The following is a 23,302-nucleotide window of genomic DNA, read 5'->3' as shown; positions in this document are numbered from 1 at the left end:
GAGAGAGGTGTGCGCGTCTATGCGCGTGCACGTGGTGGTGGGAGCACTTGCATTGTCAGTCTCTCTTTCTGACCCACAGGGGGCAGACTAATGCCCTTATCAGAAGCTGACATGCTGCCACCACATTTCTCCCTGTGCCCTGTCGGCCCGCTCTCTCTCCCCTCCCCTTTTTTCTTTTCTCTTCTCCACTGCTTTCATTCAGTCCCTTTCTTTGCAACTCTCTCTCTCTCTCTCTCTCTCTCTCTCTCTCTCTCTCTCTCTCTCTCTCTCTCTCTCCCCCCCCCCCCCTCACACTGACAGACACATTTGTCCCCCATCTCACTCGGCAACACAGCTGCGAGGCACGCCATCGGTGATGAGATAGCGGGGCCTGGTTGCCGAATGAAGCTGTGGGGTTTAAACTGGTTGCGGTTATTTGCATGTTGAACAGCCTGGGTGTGTTTAAAAAAAAAAAAAAAAAAAGAAAAAGCGTCAGAGCCACGGGTTAATACGCTTCACGTGGCACAGAGCTGCTCAGAGACCACGACAGCCAGGCTTTCATGCTGTACAGTAGCTGTCTTGGCTGGTGGTTGACATATAAGCAGCTTAGGTGAATGAATATCTTCACACACTGGGTGCTGGTCTCATTAACAGAAATAGCTGGAAACGCAGCAGCGCGCGCAGGATCACTTCCCAGTTTGTTTCAGCAGCGGTGAATCAAACGGTGCTTCGCTGTCAGCCAGGCCGCACTCAAACCATTAACTCAGCAAACACTGGTCCCCTGCCTCTGCTCAGGCAATGATGCCTTATGAGTGGTACTGTCCTTTAACTGCACCGCTCTAATCGCTGCGGCCTGCGTTCCACTTTTCTTAAATCTGCTGCTTCCCAAAACTGTGTTAGCGAGAGGCAGTGAGGGAAGTTCTGAGGTCTCCTACGGCTGCGAGGCTGGTCTGTGCCAGCTGCTCCGCGTTATAGCAGCGGAATGAAAATGCCATTGTTATTCTATCAAGTAAATACAGGCCCAGTACTGCCGATACCAACGCTGAAACTAATAACATGTCACAGTAACAGTGTGTCGTGATTTATGAGATGAATAATAATCAATTAGCAAATTCTAAACACATTTTAATGACCTGTAGAATACTGTAATTGTTACTTTCCACATTAATTAGTTAATGCAACAAAACACAACTTTTAGCTTTTCATGTATTATGAAACTCTGTTTTTTGTCCGTCTCTAAAGCACTTTGGGTCGACTTCTGTTGTTCTAACTTGCTTCAGGCTATAAACAAAACAGATCTCACAATCAACAGGAAAAGGTTCTGACATTTTTCATAGTTCATGTTTAGGGATATTGTTTCTTTTCTAACAAAATAACTTATTTAACATGGCTATAGACAGGCTCAGAGTATATTCAATTAAAATAATACATTCTGTTATTTGAATGTCTGAATATAGTCTATAGATACTCAAATCTGCTAAAGTAACAGCTATGATGACCAACAGCACTTAATGATAAAGAGACCAGAGTAGGGAGGAGGGGGTGGAGTAAAGTGTAGCTGCACGAGATGAGCAGTGTTTGTGGAGACACGTCTCCTGTTCTGCTGAACTTAGAGGATGGAAACAAACTAAAGTATTGATCCGGTTATGCTAATGTACATCCGAACACCAATACCAGCACTGCATTGATACTATAAATTAGATTGATCCACTGCTACTGCTATAGAAGTAGATAGATTGAAATATTATTATTGTTGGTATTGGTATCGGATCAACACTAGCATGATAGGAACGATACTTTAGTATGTTTCCAACCTCAAAGTTCAGCATGTAGGACACTGAATCGTGTTAAATAAATAATTTTTGTGGGAAAGAAAAAAATATACCTCAAACATGCACTGTGAAAAATGTCTGAAGCTTTTTCTGCTGGCTGTCACGTCTGTTTTATTTATAGCCTACAGCACATTTAAACAACAGAAGCCGACCCAAGTGCTTCAGAGACAGGCGTATTTACCTTCCAGGTCTCCAAAAAAAGCCCAGTTTCAAATACACAAAAAGTTTGTGTTAACTAATCATTGTGAGAAGCAAAATTCACAGTGATTTCATGAATGATGATTCACCTGGCATAGTGCTGGTGTTGGTATGGACCTGCGTTTACTTGGTGTAATTACTGGGTACTGGACTGATGCCGTATCACACAGCACTAAAGTGAAGTCCTACGGCAGGGTAGCTGATCTGTGCCGGCTGCTCTGTGTTATGACGCCGGAATGAAAATGCCATTGTTATTCTACCTCTGGCTCCCATAGCATTTAGTGCAGAGAGACAGTTGCACCTCGCAAAACAGGAGAGCGGATTAAATTGATAGAGAAACAGAGGGAGCTCAGGACCGAGGGAGGAGGAGAGTTAAAGATAAAGCGAGTGCAGCCGAGAATGAAAAATAATATGACATTAATAGAGAAAAATTGAAAATGGAGAGAACCAGAGAATGCATGAAATGGATGAGGAGAGAAATAGAGCGAGAGTGGACTGAGTGTTTCGCATCCAAATCCGACAGCATGCAGCAGTCCCACTCCTCATCTGCATATTAAACTGGCCCTGTGGCTGCTTTCCCGCTCAGTGGGTCAACTATCATTGTTTTTGTTGGTTTAAACAGAGCGCTGTTTCACAAAAACAAGGGCATATGATAAGTCACACTGCGTTTTTTGAACTCAAAGATTCGGTTCGTGTGTGAGCACGTGCACGTGCGCGCACAGCCTGCCCCCGTGTTTCCTTTCGCATTGACCGAGCTTTTGTCTTTGCCCCTGGACATTCCTGCATTAATGATACACACATGAATTAATCACACAGCAAGGCAAACAGCAGCATACTCTATGATAATGCAAAATAGAGGAGACGCCATTGGGTCATGCTAGTTCTACCGCAGCTCGTTTTCACACTGCAGCATCCATGATAATTAGGAGAGCGGCGGCGGTTTTGTCGAGGCAGAAATGCATCGTTGAGCAGCCACAATATGAAACTGTGCCAGAGACTCATTTTCTCTCAGAAATAATGCTAAGAATATAGCTGCCAGCGGCAAATCTGGAGGGCCAAGCAAAAGAGCGTGAGGCAAGGCACATAGCAACGCAGGTACATCAGGACTTTTTCAGCAGGTGAGCCAAGTTTGACATAGCTGGGGAAAGAATTGCAGACACATGGCCCGTGTCATGTCTGCATTTTTACTGCTGACTTTGTCGCTGTATGAAACAGTGACAGGCCCTGCTCGACTGCATCGCATTAAAAGATAACTCTGGGTAAATAATGCATGCAGCCTCACTTTATGCCGCGTGTTTTTCTGAAAATTTCCAGCTGACCCACTGCCACAAGTCACACTAGGCTCTTTCCAGATGGTCTAATGAAACACTTGACAATAAAAAAAACACTAGAGCTCTGATGCTGAATGTTCTTTCAGTCACAGCTAAACAGCTTGGGTTTTTATGAACATATACACAGAGAGAGAAAGTCAGTTTTTTAGTTTTCTGTCAGTGCTTTTCAAATAGGCTTTAACTGCTGATCTGGTAATACTGGTGACCAACACGTTGTCATCAGTTTAAGTGGGAATCAGTTTTGCACCAGTTATAATAGCTGAAGTGCTTTGGACTGCACTGGACTGCTAATAATACACAACTGTTAATAATGTAATCTAGAAACTGTAAAACTGCCACTTTCAGAAACTGTAAGTTCTGTTTGTCTGTGGTCAAGAGAACGCCGCTGCTCTGCACTGTCAAACAAATGTCAAACTTTCTGTTTGGGTTTGTCTTTCTGGGACTCAAGTCCCACAGGGGGCATCCTGGCTTTGTGACAAGGTCACGCTACTTTGGCGTTGTCATTATTTATGAGAGGTAAAGACGTTGCTTGTCAGGAATTGTTGACATATGTCATTTAAGCATCTGAGCAATGTTTTCATGCTTTTGCACTGGTGACAGCTGTGGCCAGAACTGCTGCATTTAAGGACTTGTCTGTCTGCTCTCATGAAAGTGATATTTTTGGTGCGTCTTTAGGGAATTTAAGTGAGTTTTTCGGGATTCTTCTAATATGGTAGAAATATTTACGTGTAAAAAAGCCACCCTGGCCTAAGAAAAAGTACATAGTTCACAATAACTGTTAGCTAATCACGACAGGATGTTACACAAATGTCAGATGGCATGAAAGATGAAGTGATGTTCAGATTTCAAAGGTGAAAGGTCAAATTCACTCTGTAGCGTTTGGAGAAAAGACACTCTTCTGGCCCTTCCTCGCCAACATCACTCAGATACTGGACTGATGTTAGTAATCTTAGGGATTCACCGCGAAATCTGTACTGTAGATAAAAGCATTTATGTTTTAGAAGCTGCAGAACTCCATATTTGGAGGATTTTCTGCTTTCCTTGGTTCAACATTGTGTTTTGTTCAGAATTAGCCTTATGTATAAAACTTACAGGGATGTTAACTCCAGCCTGACTGGCTGGCTGAGGCTTGCAACCAGTCCTAGACTTTCTGGTGAAGAATGCTTTGAGTTTGATTAGACAGCTCTTTTCAGCTCCTTTCAGACAGAATGAGGACTTAGCTGTCAGTCAACAAAAATAAGTTCAACAAAACTCCAAACTGTGGATTTTTCAGTTTATTATATTTGCTAAAGTACATTCGCCTGGACCTCTGCTGGCCTTCTGTACAGTCCTAAAGAGAACACTTTTCAATAGATGCATGCTACAGCATCCACAATGTGTTATTCTGCATGAGTAATAGCAAGTAATGTGAAATGAGTCTGATTTTTAAAATTATGATTGGACAAAGTCATTTACTGAAACAGCTTTCTTTGCTGCCTTACAATAAATGCAGATGGATTTTGTATGTAAAGTGACCTTGGGTTTCTTGACAGGTGCTAATTCTGATTTAATATTCTGATTTTTATTATAAACCCTTTGGAAGATTTTAAAATTTTTCAGTCAGGTACTTTAATTCATAGTGTGCCAAAAACATTTTGGAGCTTCAGAAATCCCTTACAGGGGAGAATATATATACTCCTCTGTCGTCACACACATAAGGACTTGAGTGGGATCCCATTCTTAATCTATAGGTTTTAGTATAATGTTGGCCCACCCTTTGCATCTATAACAGCTTCAGCTCTTCTGGGGAGACTTTATGCAAGTTTTAGGAGTGTTTATGGGATTTTTTTTGACCATTTTCCCAGAAGCTCATTTGTCAGGCACTGATGTTGGAAGAGATGCCCTGGCTCGCAGTTGTTGCTCTAATTCATCCCAAAGGTGTTGTGTCAGGCTGAGGTCAGGACTCTGTGCAGGCCAGTCAAGTTCTTCTACACCAAACTCACTCATCTATGTTTGTATTGATCTTGCTTTGTGCACTAATGAGCAGTCATGTTGGAACAGGAAGGGGCCATCCCCAAACTGTTCCCACAAAGTTGGGAGCATGATGCTTGGAGGATGATGCTTGGTGATGTTGCTTGGTGATGTTGCAGCTGCTCGGCCATGGAAACCCATTCCATGAAGCTCACTGATCTTGCGCTAATCTGAAGGTATCGTGAAGTTTGAAGGGCTATAGTGACTGACTCTGCAGAAAGTTTTCGACTTCTGAGCACTATGAGCCTCAGCATCTGCTGACCGCACTCTGTGATTTATGTGGCCTAGATGAGTTGCGGTTGTTCCCAATTACTCCCACTATGTTATAATTCCATTAACAGTTGACTGTGGAATATTTAGTAGTGAGGAAATTTGCCTGGTGCACAGGTGGCATCCTATCACGGTACCATCCTGGAATTCACTCAGCTCCTGAAAGCGACCCGTTCGTTAACAAATGTTTGTAGAAGCGCTCTGCATGACTAGGTGCTGGATTTTTTATGGGTTTATATGGGATTTGGATGGGTGGGTGAATACTTTTGGCAGTTTGGTGTAAAATCGGTTGGATTTAGTTGTTGACTAACACATAGAATAGAGCATTCCACACAATATATTTTATTTATTGCCATAAATGGTCCCCGACAGTGACACATTACACCTTTAACATTTCTAGCAAACTTTTTTGCTGACCCATTGACTCAGGGTTTCAGAGACCTGGTAGTCCTCAGATCTAAGAGTATTAAAACATGAGATGGAATTCATCTAATGGTAGTAGAGGGATGGTCAGTTGAACTTTATTTTTTAGCTGAATCAGATAGATGAATCAGGCTTATCTGGGATTACTTGGAAGAACAGGGACTGCTTTCAAAAATTATTCGTGCTACGTTCTGATAAGGTCAGGGTCAGCGGAAAACTGATATTCTGAGAAGAAATTGTCTGCTGTCAAGGTATACACAGGACAAAAGAAAGTACGATTATACACTAACAACAAGGCTCTGCCTTTACAATGCCTCCTATTCAAGCAATAAATAGGTGGTACGCTATAGAGACTGACAGCTACCTTGTTTGTAGTCGGAGTGTGTAGAGTAGCTTCAGAGAGATTACAGAAGCTCACTGTGTGTGTAATGAAGCGCAGAGTCAATAAGACATGCAGGCTTAAGGCCAAGGGCTGAGCCTTTGCGCCAAAGGTGCAACATGTGTGCCAGTCAGCAAACTTGTATATGCTCGTTTTTGATTGACAGGCCGCTGGTCGCCGGACTGTCTGTGTTTCCGATTCTGAAGGGACAGGCAGTTAGTTATGGAAGCCTCGTTAAAGGTATGTCAGGCTGACAACGTCAGTGTGATCATGGGAAATGTAACACACGTGTCCCTTTAACTGGTCGGGATGGCCACTGCTGGCAGCTGGCCTGTCAACCTCCACTGGGAGCTTGGCACACTGACAGGAGGAGTGGAGCTTTGCTACCGCGGAGGAATAAATTGCATTTACTTGAGGTGAAAGCCCAAAATACGGGCGATACACACAGATGGACGCATTTGTCTCGGTCACGGGGGTGGAGGGAGTTCTGATGAGAGGGGAGAGAAAGTAAACTCGTGCTTGCTGTTAGCCAGTCAGTTCTTTAGACGTACTGGGCAGAAAGATGAAAAAGCGGAGCGATGGTAGCGGACGTACTTGCACATAGCAGTTTAGCTGAATCTCCCTGTGTGAGAGTGGGGGTCAGCAGCTGTTAAAGGGGTGGAAAAACAGAGCCAGTAATTGTTCACACCTGGGCACTATTATCACCTGCAGCTCTCCAAGAGTCCATTTGTCACATCTCAACCCGAGGATGTGCTCACACAGTTGTTTGGGAAAACGATGAGGCAAAATCTTAGATGGCTGTGATAGAGACTACACTGGTGCTGCCTCTGGCTAGGACACTGGGATGTCTTTGTACGTGGGATACTTTGTTTGGGTGGAAGCTGCATAGATTTGCACTCTATAGTAGTTTTCTGCCGCTCTTCCGTTTGCTTTTTTTCAGATGTCAGAACATTTGTTCCTCCCATCTGATCCCACTTCCTGTTTTTTGTTGCTGTTTTTTCTTTTTTGTTGTTGCCATTTTCATGGCATCATGCAATATTGCCACGATGGCGTGTTTGGGAAAAGAGCGCCTATTGATAGACCTTCTTGTGTTTTGTTTGATGTTCTAAACAGTGCGACATAATCTGCAAGACACTCGCACAGATCCCAAACCCCTCAGCCTTTCATGGAGCTTTCTAGTCCAAAGCATTTCAATTGCTTTTTATAATTGAGTTTGTCTGCCGCTTCTGTGATTGCTTTGGATCTCTCTTTTGCTATCAAACAAGGCAATTACCACCGAATCGCATATTTTTCTGAAAAAGAAAAGGGAAAAAATGTTTATTTGCATGAATATTAGCATGCAACTAATTCAAAATCTCCTTTCAGGTCTCTGCGTGCGAGAATTCCTCGCCTCGCCATACATGTGTAGTTGGGAACTATACCAGCTCAAAATAAAGGAGAACGCTATCAATAATTAATTAATGCGGGTTAATATGTTAACAAACTTATAGTGGTTGGTAATTAGATGAGCCACAGTGTCTGATTCAGACTTAATTACTAAGCCACTGTCTGTTCTGTGGGGCTTCAATGAATAATTAATTACAAGAAGCATGAATTATTTCTGCTTACCAAAGATCCACAAGAAATACACGCCTCTGCTATTTGGTATTGATCGATAGAACGTGTTTGATTGGGGAAATAGGAGCAACTATAGCACAGCAGTTAGGAGATGAGCATGTCATAGATTATAGAGCCGTTTGCTGCAGAAGGTGCAGGATCGGGGACTGATTGCAGCACTAGCAAAATGTGTACAGCACAACTTTTTCTTCTTTGCACAGGTGTGCAATCAAACATTGTGTGAAATGAACACATTTGGACTCACACATATACCACAGAGTGCACAGAGGCGTTTCACAATTCTGAAATTGAATGAGGCGGTTTATTTTCCCTCCTTTAGTGCACATGGGCGACCCAAGTGTCTTGATGAAAGTTGTGCGTGCGTGTGTGTATCTGCAGACGCTCTGATTTACCCGCTCTATATTTGCATATGCACAATGTGATTAACTGCCAAGCCTTATCTTTTCCGCCTAGCTTCTTCATTGCATGCATTGCGCGCACACAAACACGCACACACCCACAAGCTGCCGCGAACATGTGCACACATTCACACTTTTACGTACCGGCAGCGTTGTGTGTTTTCAAGGAGAAATGGTGAAGGTGAGGTGCAAACCACACAGCAAGCTAAAGACTCTGAGACAGTCTGTTATTCAGCTTCACTCACAATTGGACTGCAGCAGTTAGTGAACCCTGCAGGCTTTCCCCAGCTAATGTGGTTGACTTTATTTATGGCCAGTGTGCCTCGCTTGGGCCAGTCGTGCAGGTGAAACTGTCTATCGCTCTGCATTCAGTTGTCAGTCACATACAGTTACTTTGTACAGAAATGCCACGGGCCATAATCAGCTCCAGCTCGCATCATTTACTGTAGATGTTGTAATAATATGTCAGTCCATGTCATTAACACTCACTGGGCCTGGGGGATACGGGAGGGCAGATTGAATGGCTTACACCTCGGGCTGCTGGCACCCTGTGTGTGTGTGTGTGTGTGTGTGTGTGTGTGTGTGTGTGTGTGTGTGTGTGTGTGTGTTCCTCTCCCCCGTGTGTTGTGCTGTGATTGTGTGGGTGCGTCAGAGTTTTCATATATAAACGAAACTGTGCAAATTATGCTTTCTTCTCCTGTTTACCACATCCCTTGTTTCTTCTGTACATGTACGTGCTGGTTAACTGCCTGTCAGACACTGATGTGTGTGTGATTTTACGTTTCTTCTCTCTTTCGTCTATAGCAGCACCTCTTTTGGCAGCTTTGCTGTCAATGTTTGAAAGGTGAAAGTACTGTTAAGGAAAACTTGAATAGCACCATAAGGCTGACTTCCTGTGCTCTCGAGTGCTCAGGTCTTAGCAGTCACTGTGCAACACACACACACACACACACACACACACACACACACACACACACACACACACACACACACACACACACACCACATCCTGATGTTACTGTAAGCCTGTAGTGTTGTCTCCGAGTGCTACTAAATAAGATATATAATCCACAACTTGTGTTCTAATGACCGTATTACACATTATCTTCTTTCTCACCTTACACCTTTCCTCACCTCTCCCTCGCTCTTTGCTCAGAGAACTCCTGGTGGCATCCTCTCTTCAAATAGCTGTAATCAACACTGATGTTCTCTAAGACCCCTCTCTTCAAGGCATTAATCAGATTGGATTGTACTGCATTGCCACAGAGGGCCGTTAGAACTGATATTCTTTTGACAAGGACACAGAACAAAGAGATTCTTTGATTGAGAGTGATTGGACTGTAATGGTTAATTGGAGCAATTCCTCATCACGACCTCTGTCTTATTACCATCCTTCTTCTCTTTCCCACCTCTTTTGGCACTGTCTGTCTTTTTCCCCCCTCTTTGGCTGCATTTTCGTCTTAAATCTGAGCTGCATGTGAATAGCGTCACTGTATCATCCTCCCCTTCCCTCCACTCCCTCTTCCCTCTGTTTTTTCCAAGGTCACCGCAACTCAGTCTAATTCACTTTTCTTTGATGATAAAATCCTGTCCCAACTTTAGCCAAATGTCCGTTTCCCCGTGGAGTTGAGATTTATCTCAATTACTTCTCCACCGGTGTGTCTGCCAGCTTCTAAACATGAGTATCAGAGTGCCAGGTTCACCCAGGGAGAAACAGTAAATCTTTTGATGTCTTCTGAGTATCCATTGGCTATACGGCGGGGCTGTAAATTCCCTTAAAGCAGCACACAGCTTTATAAAAGACAGCAGGAAATCCAGTCCCTGACAAGGAGAATGTGGACTAATCTACCACCTTTTCAATAAATACGGCAAAATGCTTTTAAATAACACATAAACTGGTGTAAATCCTGTCACCAATGTCGAGCAATAACAGCAATATTTCTTTATTTTCGTACTTGTGTGTGAATGAATAAGACTTTGTTTACTGTTAATGGTAGTTTGGCATCTATTTAGAACCTGTTTGTATAAATATGTGATATGCCGATCCCGAGTATGCGTAATAAGGATGTCATAATACAGGAAAAAAACTAGCGGGAAGTGGGAATTTAGGCTGGAAGTCTGTGAGACCAAGGCGGGCAAAGAAAGAATAATATCCAGGGACAGAGGGAGAGAACAGAAATCAGTATTGAGGGAGAGTCCTGGCTGACTCGTCATGTCCTTGTGCAGGATTTATGAGCTCTAAGATCAGGGACAGGTTTAGCAAGAAAGTGCTAGGAGGAGGAATGGATGGGAAAGTGAAAGGAAAGTAGGAGGAATACGAGGATGGTGTTACAGCAGGGAGAAAGTGCCAAATTTCAGGCCTAAGTGGGCTCAGACTGCACTGTGGGTTGAGACGTCCCTCTTGCATAATAGCAGGTGACAGGAGGAAGAATGGCAAGGCCAAGAGGAAGAGATGGAAGAATAAAAAATGGGCTGAATAGAGAGAAGATGAAAAAAAAAAACAGAGCCTAAACATTATCCAAGCGCCAGAGGTCAGTGATTTCATTAACACCTGCGAGATACAGGGCAAGACACAGAGAGCGCGACAGCAAACAGAAAGCAAAGGACAAGAAAAAAGCAAAGAGAGGAGGGGGAAAGAGAGAGTGGAGGAAGATCAGGTTAGGGAGGATGGAGAGCTGGGGAAATGCAAGACGAGGAGTGGAAAGGTGTTGCCGAGGAGGGCTGAGGCTGTGTGGGTGCTGTAATCTGTTTGTGTCAGAGAAATGATGAAGGGGCCAGGAGGGAGAGCTCTGCAGTTCACCTTCTGGCCCCTGGAGGAAACACACTGACCCTGGCCCTCCCCCTTTGCCCACCTCCCTTTTCCACCACCACTCCACCTGCGCGATTTATGACTCACGGGGTCGGTCCAGGGTTGCTCGGTCTGAGGACATTTGTGAATCTAGTTGCGGCGGCAGTGCATCACTTTTTTTAGTGCGCGTCTACGTGCGTGTGCACGCGTTGAACACAAAGCATGTGTAAAGAAAGCTATTGTATGTCAAGGAGGATGAGACATTAGAGCTACCCGGGGAAAGGGCAGTAATGATTTTTATCCTGGGCTCTCAGAGCGAACAGAGGCACATCTCGAAATAATCCAGCGTGACAGAGTTTGGAAGGAGAAAGACTGACAGAACTAGAAAAGATGACTGAATGATGGGGGAGTAGTTGTACTGCATACTGATGATTTCACTCCACTGCCCAATTTAATCACGATAAGCTGAATGTCTCAGTGAGCCCATTAAATCTTAAAAACAAAACAACAACAAAAAAACAACTTGAAACAATTATCTTCTGTTCCAGGAAATTTCCACTGTGTTCTGACATTTTTTAAAGCTGAACTAATCAATATTCTTTAGATATGAAAGAAATGATTCAGTGACTCTGTGTTCCTGTCAAAGGGGTCACTTTTAGTAAGGAAGCCACACATAACTCCCCTCAGCTCCACAGTGTGTTTTAGCATATTTTGTTTATCTTATGACTTTGCAACTTTTTAATGTTTTGGTTCACAAAACTACACTCATCATTTCTGGCTCGAACAGGCAATGGATAGAGCTCTGAGAAGTCGTTATGTACAACATGCTGCTTTACCTTCATATTCAGGGGTCACCATCTTGGCTAGAAGGTCCAATTATCAGTCATCAGATGAAGAATATGTGATGCCAGTGCTAGCTAATTAGCTTAGAGCAGCATTTTTTGTGGCATTGATGTCACGCTACAGTCATAGCAGGTAAAAAACAGCGCAAACAGAATTGTTGTGAACTTTGTTTTTCCCTTTAAGGACTGGGACCAGGCTTGTGACCATTCACAGTCATGCAGTGGCTGTCTTCAAACCAACTCTGACGCATCAACACGCTGATAAAACAACAATCAGGCAGAATCAGTCTGCCATCAGTCTCCTATTAGTTTGCAAATGAATGGGGACATGTTGGTCATGACTGTTTGTGATAATATGCTGATTAACTGTGAAAACACTATTGCAAAAATCTCATCTGCATACACAGAAATTCACATGAACTACTTACTTTCAGAGTCCAGCCAGAACATCAAACAGAAAATCAGAAACGTATCCACAAATAGTGACATAGTTGCTGCAGAGATTTAACTACAAAATGGCATAGCTAGCTTTCATATGGGAATATAATCAGAATATAATCAGAATACAACCAGTTGGCGATTACCTGAGTCAGTTCCCCTATTCCAAGGAGATGCGTCACAGACATTTAGAAATTGACATCCTGAGTCAGGCTGCAACCAGGTCATGCGTTCAAAAGTGTCGCCCAGAGGTTGAGGGTGTTGCACACTCGCAGTCGGTTGCCGAACACAAAAACAGTCCTGTTTTTACTCTAGTGTGTCTGGGTCATTTCATGTGTTGTGCCGTTATTTGGTATTTATTTATGTTAAAATGTCATCTTCACTATTTCATAATAAATATGTTGTCAGAGGATAAAGTTTTGCAGCACGGTCAGTTCCATTAAGTGCAGAATTTGCCGTGTTAGATTGGTCACAACAGTGTCGAAATTACAGCACGCTGCTAGCAATTACTCGTTCTTTTACCTAGTAAAATTACACAGCAGTTACATAGTGTACTTCATGGAAACATACTAGTGGTAATATTCAAAGTGAGACAGCAATAAAGGACAAAGTTAGCAACTAGGAGGTTTACACATAACATTTATCTGCTAAAAAGTCAGATATTTCCCTTATGGGGGAAAAAAGAGAGCTGAGTCAACTATGAACTTGGATTCAACCAATGACTCCATTTTTTCTATATCCTTGTGTGGTTAAAGAGATGAAATGTTAAAGACAAAATTAAGGAACAGAATCTGCTTATAAGACTCTATGTTGTCATGCTATTTAATGCTTTCTACTGTTTTATAGTCTACTATATTTAAACCGCTTAGTTCTGTCATTGATTGGAAATGCAATAAGTAGGTTTTGTCTCCATGAAGTCCTTGGAGGCCAGTGTGAGATGAAATTATATACACAGCGCATAAACATGTTGTGACTTAATGATGCAGAATAAAAAATAAAAATCATTCGTAAATGGCACACATGCGCTGGAGATGGCAGGTAGAAATGCTAAAAAAAATGGCTTATTGTCACAGATGCTAAGTGAAAGCAATCGAGTGAGATTGGTGTAGTAAGAGGTGAGGGCTGAGTAGTGGAGTATTATTGAATCAAAGGCCTATTCTCGGTATGAAGATGAGGCGGGGATGAAGGTTGCTCCTCATCCATAACAGATGATTCATAGGCTGCCCTGACCTTTAATACCTGCACTTACCTCTTTTCCTTTCTCTGCTGCAGAACTCCACTGCATGGAGAGTTCAAGTATATGCTGTTAATAGCAAACAGCGCTGGCAAAGCTTGCGTCCCAGAGCACTCTGCAAATACAAGTGCGCATGTATGCACATGCGGGCATGTGCACGTGTGTTTGAAGTGTGGATGCTCATTTATAAAGCACATTTGCAGAAGCATCAAATGTCAAAAGTTCACTGCGGCACCCTGCTCACATCTAATGTGACAAATAACTTCTTCCTCCAGTTGCATTGTTCTAATCCCTTTAGTGGGCTCTGGAATGGAAATATAATTACATTTCTGTGGTGCAGTGCCTTTGATAAGACAGCCACTTGCTGAGCTGAATGTCTAACTGAGTTGGATGCCTCTCCCAAGCCCTCTCCTCTCTCCACTCTACTTCTCTCCCCTTACTCATCTCCCCTCTTCCTTTCTCTCCTTTAGGTTTTCTCGTTTTCCCTTTTCATTCTCTCACCCCCCGCTCGCTTCTCTCTGTCATCTCCAAAAGCTCATTCTGTCTCTCTCTCACCCGCCTAGGTATTGCTGTGGATAAAGGAGGAGTTGTCTACTTCGTTGATGGCACCACCATTCAGAAGATTAATGAGAGGGGTTTGCTCTCCACTGTGATTGGTTCAAACGGACTGATGTCGACGCAGCCGCTAAGCTGCGATTCACGCATGGACATCGGCCAGGTGAGTTAATAATGCGGCAGAGTTTCGATGACCAGCGGAAAGCAGATTTGCTGTGAATGCTGTTGTTTTAATAATCTGTAGAAAAATAAGCCTGCTTATTAAACAGCAGTATACACTGCAAAGCTTCTTCTACTGAGAACCTTTATCATTTCTTCAAGGTATGTGTGCTTGTGTGTGAAGGAGAGACCAAAGACTGCATAGGTTTGATCTGGCAGCCTTCAGATCACACTGCTAACTTATATCAGGCCTATTAGAGCAAAGGATGAATTATAGATGAGCTACTGGCTCTATAGAGGGATCTCTGCCCACACATAGGGATGTGAGCGCCTGTGTATGTGTGTGTGAATATCAATGTTCAAGCCAGGTGAATTCCCAGAGGGGATATTATGTGTCGTTAAAGGGGCCCGTGCTGCCTCCTGGCTCTTCTCGTTGTTTGTTACTCATTGTTCAGATCATGTCAAATTCATTCTTCGTTGAATTAAAAAACAAAACAAAAAAACAATGTGTGACCTCAATGTGTCATCTTTGCTCATCATCTCTTGGCTGTTGTAGCACTTTGTCTACATTCAACTTAGCTTTCTCCTGAAAGTACAAGCTACCAAGCTAGGCTATCATTTCTGAACTTCTCAGTTTGATAGTTTAGCTCACTAAATCTGCAAGGATACAGATTATTAATACTGGAAATGATTGCTCTTCCTTGTCCTTTATGTTAATGCTATTCCAGCACTGCAGAGTCATCTGCCACTCACCTACACAGCTCAAAAAATTCATTACAGACAGCTAACATTAGCGAGGCACGCTAATGTTAGCTGTCTGTAATGAATGGGTTTTATTGTGTTGATTACAAAAAACGGGATGAGTACACAGAGCTACGTCACTGTGTGTTTTAAACCAAAAAGAACTGCTGAACTCCTTGATGGTGTCAAATAAGGCCTAACAATGTTATCTCCCCAGCTGGTTTCAGGTATAGTCAAGTACTCCAAAGTGCAGTTTTGACATCCTCAAGGGTGTCTCCCGCTTTAGCCCTGTGACACCTGCTTTCAGGCTCTGCCTCACACTGTCACGCTGCTCACAGTAATGTCAGGCCAAATAAGAGAAAGCCTCAAAGCCTCTCTTTTCTGGAAAAAAAAAGGCGTAAACAGGCTTTCTCTGCACACAGGACAACATCTGAATATGAGGCTTTTTTTGCATTTCAGCCACAAGCACAAAAGACATTTTTCAGTGCAGTTCTGTGTAGTTCAATAGTTTCAAAATAACATAATTCAATAAATAATTGAAAAAGAAGGGGAGGCGTTGAAAATGTTTATCTCAAATATTTTCAGAGAATCGGGAGAAATAGAAATGGGACAAAATCAAAAACTGAGTGGCCGTGATCTTTGGGTTTCCAGGCAGTACGCTAAAAAACACAAATGTGATTTGGGAGAAGAATTCACAGCTCAGGAACAGTTTTTGTTGCTGCCTCCATGATTCAACATCCACTGATGTGATGTGACCAATCAGAATCTGAACTTCTAGAGAAGCGAGGGTTCCTCCAATGATTATCATTGTACAGACAAGTGCACATAACATAGGGGCAGCAGGTTTTGAAGCAATGTATGTTGTCATAGTAATGACATTACAACAACAGTGCATTAAAGAAATCCAGGTGCTAGACTAGAGTGCCTGCAGTGTCAAATCCAACACCCAAGTGGAAATATGTGGAGTATTCTAAGGCCACAGACTGTTCAGCATGTGAAATCCTATATTCAGCAAGAACAGGTAAACACTTTGCTTTCAAAACTGCAGCAACTGATCTCCAAACAAAGAGAGGTGATGCAACACAGTGGGAAGCATGTCCCTACTGCTGTATCTACTTCACTGATATGTTATAAACAATGTTACACTTTACAACATCTCCCAATGTTTTTAGCAACTAGATACTCTAAAATTAAATAAATAAATGTTGTACCTTTTACCTTTTGTTGATAAGACTTTTTTTCCTGCAGTACTCGTCTCTCATCAGTACGTATGGTGAGCAGTGTATCATAGCAACACACTAAATCCATCTCCTACCATTGGTGCTTATAAGCAGAGATACTGCATTGCTCAAATCTCTGGTAATAATATTGGCTTTCTGTTTAAGAGATGTGGAAATGCAAGCTGAAGCTCTCTTAATATATACAAATGAAAAACACAAAGAACTTTAAAAATAAATTTGGATTTCAGCTCTGTGTGCAGGTCAGCTTCTCGAAGCAATCGCCTGCCGTCACAGCAAAGTTCAATATCGTGTGCAGCAGGGATTTGATGCATGGGACACCGTGAGTCCTGCTTGATGAATCTCTCTATCTTTAAAAATGGAATTTCAGAGTCAACCTTCTAGTCTCTCATTTGACAGGGCCTATAATTGGACATGTCAGTGGCAATTTAACATGATCCATTTATTTACCAATCCGTCCTCGGAGTCATCAATCACCTCATCCTTCAGACGCACCGCGTCGTCTCTGCAGCGGTCACGGGCGCCTGCGAGTGAGATGGACAGTCATGTGGGTGGCTGTGCGCTGGTGTAGGTTTGCCTGCCTTTGACCCCCACAGTGTTAGCGGACAGGGTGTGCTATTTGAGCAGGCAGCGATCACGGTTATTGGATGACATTTGGAACAGTGCCGAAGCGAGCCAGTGTGAGTCTTGAATAAACACAGGGAAGGCTCCCTGCCCGCTACTGACCTTTGCATGAGCAGGGAGGGTCAGGAGGCCTAATACTATGTTATTAAGGAGATGTTATTTGTATCACCTGTAACTGGCTCTTGTGGGCAGCTGCCACCAAGGACTTCTTTGCTCTTTTGTTCTCGCTTTTTTTTTTCTTCACAGAAATATACAATAAGTGTTTGTCATTCCTCAGGTGCGGCTAGAGTGGCCAACAGACCTGGCCATTAACCCACTGGACAACTCCCTGTACATCCTTGACAACAACATCGTCCTGCAGGTAGAGAAATACGCACGAAACAAAGCAGAGGCTTGCAAGAGAGGGAAATATACGCCTGCTTCTCATTCATTCATCTGCTTTCTTATGAGACATTGGGACTATATGTAGCAGTGGAAGAGAGGGTAATAAAATATTTTTCACAAATTGCAGTGCTGTCACTTTAGGTGCATTTAGAGTGAGTGAGGCTGCTAACATAAAAGAAAGCAAAAAAAAGCACCTTGTTAAAAAAATAACATGCTATCACAGGTCTCTGCAGGAGTTGTTTTTAAGAAAATGTCACTCAACTTTTTTCTCCGAAATTAATGAATTGCCTGTTTGAGCATGTTCAAAAGTAATGAGTCAGGAGATGAGGCAGGCGATGTTTGATACACCGGATCAAAACCAAAGCAATTCAACAGAGTGGCTGACTCTGTTGAATTGATGTAAGTGTCTGTATTGTGCCTCTCTCTTTTATAACAGATAATACGTTGTGGTGTATTTCCTTAGGTGTCAGAAAGTCTGCAGGTGCGGATTGTAGCAGGACGTCCCATCCACTGCCAGGTTCCAGGTATTGACCATCACTTGGTGAGCCGGGCAGCTGTGCGCGCCACCTTGGAGGCAGCTAAGGCCATCGCCCTGTCCCACCTGGGCACGCTGTACATTGCTGAGACTGATGAGAGGCGAATCAACCGCATCCAGCAGGTCACTAAAAAGACTTTTGAGGGCACCTGTTAATGATGCATTTATCGCAGTTCTCATGTTGCAAATTTATACTGAAGTTGCAAAAGACCATACTTATCCAGAGTGTTAATATACTGCTCAAAAAATGAAAGGAACACTTTGTAATCAGAGTAGAGCATCAAGATGATTAAACTTCTGGGACATTGATCTGGTCAGTTAAGTAGCCGAGGGGGTTGTTAATCAGTTTCAACTGCTTTAGTGTTGATGAAATTAACAACAGGTGCACTAGAGGAGCAACAAATCAGAAATACTTTTAGAGGTGGAGGCCACTGACATTTATTCCCTTCTCTTCTTTTCTGGCTTTTTTTCACTACATTTGTATTTGGCTAGTGTCAGTGTCGCTGCTCATATTCCTCCAGGATGACACATCAATAGGTTTGCTGTGGCTCCCAGCATAGCATCAAGACCATAGAGGAGATTTCAGGAGAGCTGGTCAGGGCTGTAGAAGGTCCTCAACATGTCAGCAAGACCCGAATCTGCTCCTTTGTGAAAAGAGGAACAGGATGGAAAACGACCTCCAGAAGGCCACTGGTGTGAATGTCTCTGACCAAAACATCAGAAACAGACTTGGTCCTTTAGTGAGCCCTGTGCTCACAGTCCAGCACCTTGGACCCTGACTGGCATTTGCCATTGAGTACCAGGATTGGCTGGTCCACCACTGGTGGTCTGTGCTTTTCACAGATGAGAACAGCTTCACCCTGACAGACATGTAAGGGTCTCTACAGACCTCTACAGGCTAGGCATTGGCATCCTCACTGCCATTAGGTGTCAGAATGAAATCCTAGGACCTACTATCAGACCCTGCACTGGTGCAGTGAGTCTTGGGATCCTCCTGGTGCACAACAATGGCCTCATGTGGCAAGAGTATTCAGGCAGTTCCTGGAGGCTGAAGGAATTGATACCATTGAATGACCCCCTTGCTCGCCTGACCTAAATTGAGTAGAGCACCTCTGAGATATTATGTTTTAGTCCATCTGACACTGCACCTCAGACTGTCGAGGAGCTCGGTGATGCCCTGGCCCAGATATGAGACGAGATCCCCCAGGACACCATCCATCGTTTCATTAGGTGCCCTGATGTTGTCAGGCATGCATACAAGCACGTGGGGTCATACAAGCTACAAACTAGAACCATTTGAAATGTAAGCAAAATGGACTAGCCTGCAGCATCATTTTTTCACTTTGATTTTCACGTGTCTTTGAATTCAACCCCTCTGTAGGTTGAGCATTTTCATTTCCATCAAAGGATGTGACATCTTTTCATTCCTAACACATTAACCAGTCCATATCCAGGCTTTTTCCCCATTGATATCTCATGTTTTTGAGCAGTGTATATTCCTCCATATTACCCTGACATTTCAATGCACGCCTCTTGTCTCTTCGCATGAACGTTTTCCACGTCTCTGATGGAAATAACAACAGGAAAAAAGAAACAGCTCAGCTAGAGCTGACACTGGCAATCCATCTGGCCTTATGACACTAATTTACCTTCACACTTGTTGCATCATGAGTCCCACTGTGAACAGGTTGTTTGCCTAACAGATGCTACGCAGCAAGGTAGTGCGTCGAGTCTGTGTCTAGGACGTAGATGCTCAAAATCAAAGGCATTCAAAAAATAATCAAGAAGTACGGTTTCAGTTTTAGAGAAAAAAGAAGTATATATAGTATATTACTTTTTTCTGTCCATTTGCTCCATTAGGTAGCAGCATGTTGTCACAGCACTGCAGCATTTTGGAACCAACAGCACAAAGGTAGTGCCTGCTGGACTCAATCAATAGCACCTTTGTGGTGTGCAGCAACACGCTGGGTCCATGTGGAGGCAGACAGGAACATATAATACCTCAAATGCCTTTTTATTGGGTACCGACCAGCCATGTTGCAATGGGCAATGAAAAGACCTTTTTTTTTTTTTTTTTTTTAACTGCGTTTGACACACCTATTTTATGTTTGGCATTTTTAGGCTCCTATTTATCAAGCGTCTCAGTTGGACTCAGACAGGAATGGATCCATCCATGTTTGTTAAGGTTTCCACACTTATTCAGCAACAGGTGCCAGACTGACAGTGAATGACACCGCTTTGTAACAACGAGCCGTAAAGTAAAATTAATGATGATTTGTTTAGATGTGTGTGATGACGAGTTGGGATTATCTCAGCAGTTTGTGATGTGCAATCAATCAGTGCATTAAGAAACAAAGAACAGCCAGGCAAATACAATGTGATGCAGGAGAAATGAAATACAGAACACTTCAGGTAAGTTCGCTGCACACAGATACACCTGACATGATGTTTTAAGCTGATTTTAAAAATGATGCGTGAATTAAGTGCTCGGTTTCACTTTCAATGGTTCGCACCAGCTTGTACTGTTTAGCCAGCAAGTCTTTTTTTAGTGTAATAAGCTCTATTAAATGTGAACGTGCCTTGGCCTTCATACTAAGTATTTAGGCGATGACTTGGCACCGCCTGCGGTCTGCGCTCATGGTCCAGGCACGTCTTCCCATCACATAGACTCAGAACATTTGGCCAGGACATCAAGGACCACACATGCATAACCAATATGTGCTTTTTAAAATTTTTATTTTGCATAAGTTGCTGTGTTATTCGTTATATCACACTGGAGCATTACAATCAAACTCATTACATGCCACATTTGCTCCGTTGTGCCCGTCTTTATCTGCTTTAAATTAAGGGCAATTTGCAACAACTTTTTATTTTCTGTTTATTTTGGACATGTTTAAAGATGAAGCATTTGTTGTACTGTGAAGAGGAAACAAGCTGTTTTTTCCCTGTGTGAGTAGAACAGTTTGCATGGCGAAACGAATTACACCTTACGTTTCAGAACATAATAAGCACGAGATAAAACATAATCTTGTTCTGAGAAGGCTGAGATGAAGAACAGCACATGATCTGTTTCACCATGTCACTGTTTGTTTACCGAAAGTCAAAATGCAGAAGCATTGTGTGAAAAACCTAAACACACCGCGTGATTCAGTACCCTGTAAAACCGCCTGTGGCAGTAATAAATGGAATTAACTGTTTTCTCGACGACCTTATCAGTCTCTCGCTTCGTTGTGGAGGAATTTTGGCTCTCGCGTCTTTACAGCGTCGCTTCAGTTCATTGAGGTTTGTGGTTCGTTTCTGCACAGCTCTCTTCAGAGCCTGCCACAGCATTTCAGTCAGTTTGAGGTGTAGACTTTGACTGGGCCAAGGCAACGCTTTGGTTCTTTTCTTTGTCAGTGTTTCTGTTGTGCTTTTGATCATCGTTCTGATGCTTTACCCAATTACTGCCAGGCTTTAGGTGTCAGACAGATGGCTTCTAGAATACGTTGGCACTCTACTTTGGGCTCAACGATTGCAAGGTGCAAGACAAGCTCAAATCATCACCCCTCCACCACCGTGCTTGACGGTTGATATGAGGTGTTTGTGCTTATATGTTGAGTTTGGTTTTTGCTAAATTTGCGCTGTGCATCGTGGAAAAACAGCTCCAATTTGTTCTTTATTGTCCAAAGGACATTGTTTTGTCTTGCGGTTCGTTCAGATGCAGCTTTTCAAATATGAATCATGCTGCCATCTTATTTTTAGAGAGAAGAGGGTCTCCCCTGACATCCTTCCATACTTTTTCAGTCTATTTCTAATTGTGCTGTCATGAACTTTAACATTTAGCTTGCTGATTTAGGTCTGTGGACTCTAAGATGTAGATTTTGAGTGTTTTTATGGTTTCTCTGAGCAATGCATAGACTGACCTTAGGGCGAATTTGCTGGGACTTCCACTCTTGTGAAGATTAGCAGCTGTCTTGAATGTTTTCCCTTTGTGACTCTTTCTATCTGATTGATGGGAAACAACGGGTTGTTCTTCCTCCAGACCAGCAAACTGCCAAAGCTTCTGCTTTCATAGAGGTGCTCACACTTGCTGATGATAAATGAACAAAGTGAATTTGATTAGCAGCACATGGCTGCTACTTACCCTCTAATTCTTATTGAAGCTGTGCGTAAACGTGTACTGTTTCCTCACTCACTGCTTCTAAATTTGGCTTAAATTAACACTGACATAATATATTGTGTTGTTATTGTGGTTGTATCTACCTGCTTTTATTATGTCCTGATCCGTAAAACCTTAGATTCGAGTATTTTATAGGTCAAGGTGATGAAATTCTGCTTCTAACCTAAAATTAGGAGTAAGGTTTTCTCTACTCTCAGATGATGGATGAATGGAGATTTTGGAAAGTAGTTTTGTGGGAATTGTGCTTATTTACTTGTTTTTTTTCCCAGACACTGGAAACATGGGGTTTTCTGGGTTTGGCAATGCAAACAAACGAGCTGCAGTAGGGAACGGCTTTATAATAAACACCTCAGATAAACTTTCCCCGTGGAATCATAAAGTTGATAAAAGCAAGTCTTCATCAAACATATCATCTTTGACAATTATCTTCCAACAATGCACGGTCCTCTCGGGCTAGTTAAGCAGCATCGGCCTCCCAAGATTAATCAAAATCAAGCTGTTGTTGCAACAGTTTTCACCTCCATTTGCAGCTCGCCTCCCCATCAGGACAATCAGCTTAATTTGTTTGGAGAGCGAGACTTAATGTTCCAAAGATCTGTCGATCAGTCAGCAAGGGAATAGTGTCATACATCGAAGATGCATAATGCCTTTGTTTGTCTAAACTTCACGGAGAGGCACCAAAGATATCATCGGTGATGTTTTTGGCTAAAGGAACAGCGGATACACGCAAAGTGATATTGTAACTCAGCGCAGGTTTTTATATGAAATGCCATCATTATCTTATTTGCCAGAGAGACGAGACATTACAAAGGCTGTTGTGGAACATTACCTTCTGTTTAACAGTGGCCTCCTGCAGCACGTTGTGACATGTCGCTTTTTGAAAACTCCACAGGTGTCAACCAACGGCGAGATATCGATTATCTCCGGAGCCCCCACGGACTGCGATTGCAAGATAGACCCCAACTGCGACTGCTTCTCTGGTGGGTCACCAGGCACACATACGCACACTTGTTATGTGAGGAGTGCAGGATTAAGTAATGTGAACGTATTAGATTATGCTTAATAGGATTAGAGCGCTACAACACATGCAAAAGCATTTGAGAATTAATTCTGGTGGCATCATATTCGGCCTGCTTCAGAAGTAGTTTTAGAGGAAACAAAAACTGGA

The 23,302-nt window shown here is 42.9% G+C and overlaps 1 protein-coding gene across 1 annotated transcript in view; it reads left to right on the top strand.

The window, feature by feature from the left end:
- The window catches only part of tenm1 (teneurin transmembrane protein 1), a 201,524-nt gene that overhangs the window by 160,942 nt on the left and 17,280 nt on the right, over positions 1–23,302 (top strand). Inside the window, exons 23-26 of the mRNA XM_085420553.1 lie at positions 14,303–14,457; positions 17,334–17,417; positions 17,904–18,098; positions 23,027–23,114. Coding sequence (XP_085276679.1) covers positions 14,303–14,457; positions 17,334–17,417; positions 17,904–18,098; positions 23,027–23,114 — 522 coding nt within the window. The remainder of the gene's footprint in view (positions 1–14,302; positions 14,458–17,333; positions 17,418–17,903; positions 18,099–23,026; positions 23,115–23,302) is intronic.

The sequence above is a fragment of the Rhamphochromis longiceps genome, linkage group LG2, assembly GCF_057381845.1.
Source record: "Rhamphochromis longiceps isolate RC_006_pf linkage group LG2, R_longiceps_female_GT1.1, whole genome shotgun sequence".
Taxonomy (NCBI): Eukaryota; Metazoa; Chordata; class Actinopteri; order Cichliformes; family Cichlidae; genus Rhamphochromis; species Rhamphochromis longiceps.
This window is presented reverse-complemented; position numbering and strand designations above follow the sequence as displayed.